Here is a 3401-nt window from a genome sequence, read left to right on the forward strand (position 1 = left end):
AGCTGGTCAAGGAAAAATTACATCCATGTGCAAACACTCAATATGACAAGATGGTTTGGCTATGTAAAAGTTTCTGTTTTGTCATGAAATCGTGCATGCATGCTGAACAGGGATTCAGAGAATTAATGCGCATATATAGAGCTTTGTTGAATGCCAGAGCTGGATATGATTTGAATGGCGTTGCCAGAAGTACTAACAAGACTAGACTAGAGATTCTAGAGAGAGACAGAGACGTACGTACTATGGAGAGGCCCAAAACCACATGACCCCATCTGTGTGGTCGTTGTGTTGTGTTGGGAGATAAGTTTTTGATTCCATAGCAGCAGCTTGTATATATGTACATGCATGAAACCTCCTGCATATGCAGAAGCTTTTGCCTTTGATCTTTGCAAGAAGTTACCATGCCTTCGCTTTATCGATCCCTCTCTGCAGCTGCTGCTATATAGCTAGGTACCTTGCAAGATCATCCATAGCTTTTCCTTTTCTCCCCCTCTAAATCCAACTTTATTCTCTCTTCCCTCCCAAAACTCACCCTTAAAAGAAGCCGATTCCCCATGATCCCCCATCAAACGCTCACATTCTCTCTCACAAAGGCACACTCGATATCTAAGTAATATACCAGCAGAGCTGTAGGCTGTAGATAGCTTACACCTGCAGTGCAAGTTACAACACAACACCATACTTGCACTCGTACTTGTAGCACAACGGCTGAGCTCGGCCATATGGCTTCTTCGCCGTCCGACCTAACCCTAGACTACAAGCCCAAAGGCGGCGGCGGCGGCGGCGGCGGCGGTGGCACCTACGAGGTGATCCCGAAGCAGCAGGCGCCGCTCGTCGACGGCCACCATCTGACGACGGAGCAAACGACGCAGAAGCTCCGGGAGTTCCTCGCCCGCCTGGAGGAGGAGCGGCTCAAGATCGACGCCTTCAAGCGCGAGCTCCCCCTCTGCATGCAACTCCTCAACCACGGTGCGTATCGTAACGAATAACCGTGTACACTACACATACACTGATGCATCCATGCAAGCGCGTGTACGTAGAGACCGTGACAATGTGTTGATCCATGCATGATTGATGACTTGATGTAAGCAGCCATGGAGGCGTATAGGCAGCAGCTGGAGGCGTACCAGATGGGGAGCCAGCAGGGCGCGGCGAGGCCGCTGGTGCTCGAGGAGTTCATACCACTCAAGAACATCGGGATCGACGTGGCCAACAAGCCAGGGAACCCGTCGTCGGAGAAGGCGAGCTGGATGGAGTCGGCGCAGCTGTGGAACGGCCCGGCGGCTGCGGACACGGCGGCGAACGGACCGCAGACGCCCAAGGAGAGGTCGGAGCACCCGCTGCCGATTGACACGCTCGGTGCGCTTGACTCTGCGGGGCAGCGCAGCGGCGGCGCCTTCCTCCCGTTCGCCAAGGACAAGGCCGTGGCGGAGGGCGCCGTCGCCGCGGCGCTGCCGGAGCTCGCCCTCGCACCCGCGGAGAAAGACGCGGCCGATGTTGACAGGAAGACGTACCTCAATGCCGCCGGCAGCAACAACGACGGTGTCCTAGGCGCGCGGAGAGAAGTCCAGAACGGGGCAAAGCCGCCGTCGAACGCGCCGGAAGGGCAGGCAGCGCCGCCCCCGCCGCAGGCCCACCGGAAGGCGCGGCGGTGCTGGTCGCCGGAGCTGCATCGCCGCTTCGTCAATGCCCTCCAAATCCTCGGAGGCGCTCAAGGTACACATGTACTATTTGATCGATGAATTAAAGGTTAATTATGAGAAGAATGCAAAATGCCAAATGCATGCATTTGTGAGCTAAAGACAAATAAAACATGTTTGTTCTTTGCAAAAGTGGCGACCCCGAAGCAGATCCGCGAGCTAATGAAGGTGGATGGATTGACCAATGATGAGGTGAAAAGTCATCTCCAGGTAATTATAATCTCATCATTCATCGATCCATGAATGACGCAGTGATAATATCTCGAGTAACTAATCATGATTTATTTAATATGATTAGCATGCATGAATCGTGATTCAGAGTACATACACGAGCGTATCTAAACTGATTCCCTCTGTTATTTGTCGTGCAGAAGTACAGGCTGCATACGCGGCGGCCGATGCCGGCGCCGCCGACGCCGGGGACCGCGGCGCCGCAGCTGGTGGTCCTCGGGGGCATCTGGGTGCCGCCGGAGTACGCGACGCAGGCTGGGGCCCCGGCCATATACGGTGCTCACCCCGCGACGCAACCGCACTACACGGCTGCGGTGGCCGCGCAGGAGTACTACCCGTCCCCCGCTGCGGTGCACCACCTGCAGCACCACGCAGCCGCCGCCATGGTGCACCGTGCAGCTCCAGCCCCGTTGCCCCCCGCGTACAAGGCGGCGATGGTGGGCTCGCCCCCGGAGTCTGATGGGCGGGGTAGCGCGGGAGGCAGCGTTGGCGGCGGCAGGGAGAGGTCGGAGAGCATCGAGGAGGAGGGCGAGGGCGAAGAGCGGGAGGATGACGACGACGACGAGATGGCGGCCGCCAAGGCCGACAGCGAGGATGCAGTCGGTGCAGGAGTCATCAAGTACTAATCAATAAATTAAGTAGTACGTACAACTAGTAGCTAGCTAGCTTAATCGCGATTAATCAAGTCTGCGATGTTGCACCATCGATCGGGAAAAGTGAATTTTTGTTCGCGCCCGCGCGGAGAACGGAAGCCGATCGATCTGAGCTTGCTCCACTCAACAAGTGGAGTGGAGTGAGAGTGTCCGAGATTGTCTCATGCGTGATGTGATATATGCATTTGCGAGGGCTTTTCTTTTCTTTTTTCTCTTCTCCTTTCTTTTGGGGCTTGGCGTATTGGTCTCTATGTTTTGCTTTTGCATTTTTTTCCCCCTGTTGACTAGTAAATATGTGGTGGAAATATGATGTGTTATGTAAACTTGGTTGGAGCTAGAGATAATCGAGAAATGTGGACTGAACTGTAGCGTGTGATTATGTCATGGTTATGCTTGTATCATCTTAAGATCGGCATCTTATGTTCGGCTTCAACCAAGTTTACATCATCGAGGTACACTTAATTTATTGATTAACCTCGGTTTTCTTGCCTGCTTAGTAGAAGTACTACTTCTCAGGTGATTTGCTACTACTCCGTGACGATTATTCTGAATGTAAATACCTTCACAAGAACTAACTTTGATTGTTTTTTTAAAAAAAATATATCTGGAAGGAGTTGTTTTCTATTGTACTGTTGCATTTGTACCGGCTAAGAAAAGACTCCGGTGTTTGCACCTTGCAAGGATGAGCATTCGATGTCAAGCCTGGGCCAACGAATCCACCGCGTTTTGATCTCCAGTAAATTTAGACCCATATGCAGATGCAGTTCATTCCTTTTTCTCATGGGCCAACAAACCCACCGCAACCCACGACTGGAAA

General features: G+C 53.0%; 1 protein-coding gene across 1 annotated transcript; it reads left to right on the forward strand.

Annotated features, from left to right (window-relative positions):
• Nucleotides 1-218: 218 nt before the first annotated feature.
• On the forward strand, nucleotides 219-2947 carry LOC133897616 (transcription factor NIGTH1-like). Its single transcript, XM_062338410.1, has 4 exons — nucleotides 219-969; nucleotides 1093-1716; nucleotides 1834-1910; nucleotides 2072-2947. Exons 1-4 carry the CDS (start codon nucleotides 723-725, stop codon nucleotides 2555-2557), a joined length of 1434 nt encoding a protein of 477 aa, XP_062194394.1. The 5' UTR covers nucleotides 219-722; the 3' UTR covers nucleotides 2558-2947.
• The last annotated feature ends 454 nt before the right edge of the window (nucleotides 2948-3401 follow it).

Source organism: Phragmites australis, chromosome 2 (genome assembly GCF_958298935.1).
Source record: "Phragmites australis chromosome 2, lpPhrAust1.1, whole genome shotgun sequence".
In the NCBI taxonomy this organism is placed as follows: Eukaryota; Viridiplantae; Streptophyta; class Magnoliopsida; order Poales; family Poaceae; genus Phragmites; species Phragmites australis.

Excerpts from the sequence above, each read along its gene's own strand:
- LOC133897616 (XM_062338410.1), top strand. The coding sequence starts at position 723 with ATGGCTTCTTCGCCGTCCGACCTAACCCTAGACTACAAGCCCAAAGGC. Across the intron at positions 970-1,092 it reads CATGCAACTCCTCAACCACG|CCATGGAGGCGTATAGGCAG; the intron begins GTGCGTATCGTA and ends TGATGTAAGCAG. Across the intron at positions 1,911-2,071 it reads AGGTGAAAAGTCATCTCCAG|AAGTACAGGCTGCATACGCG; the intron begins GTAATTATAATC and ends TTTGTCGTGCAG.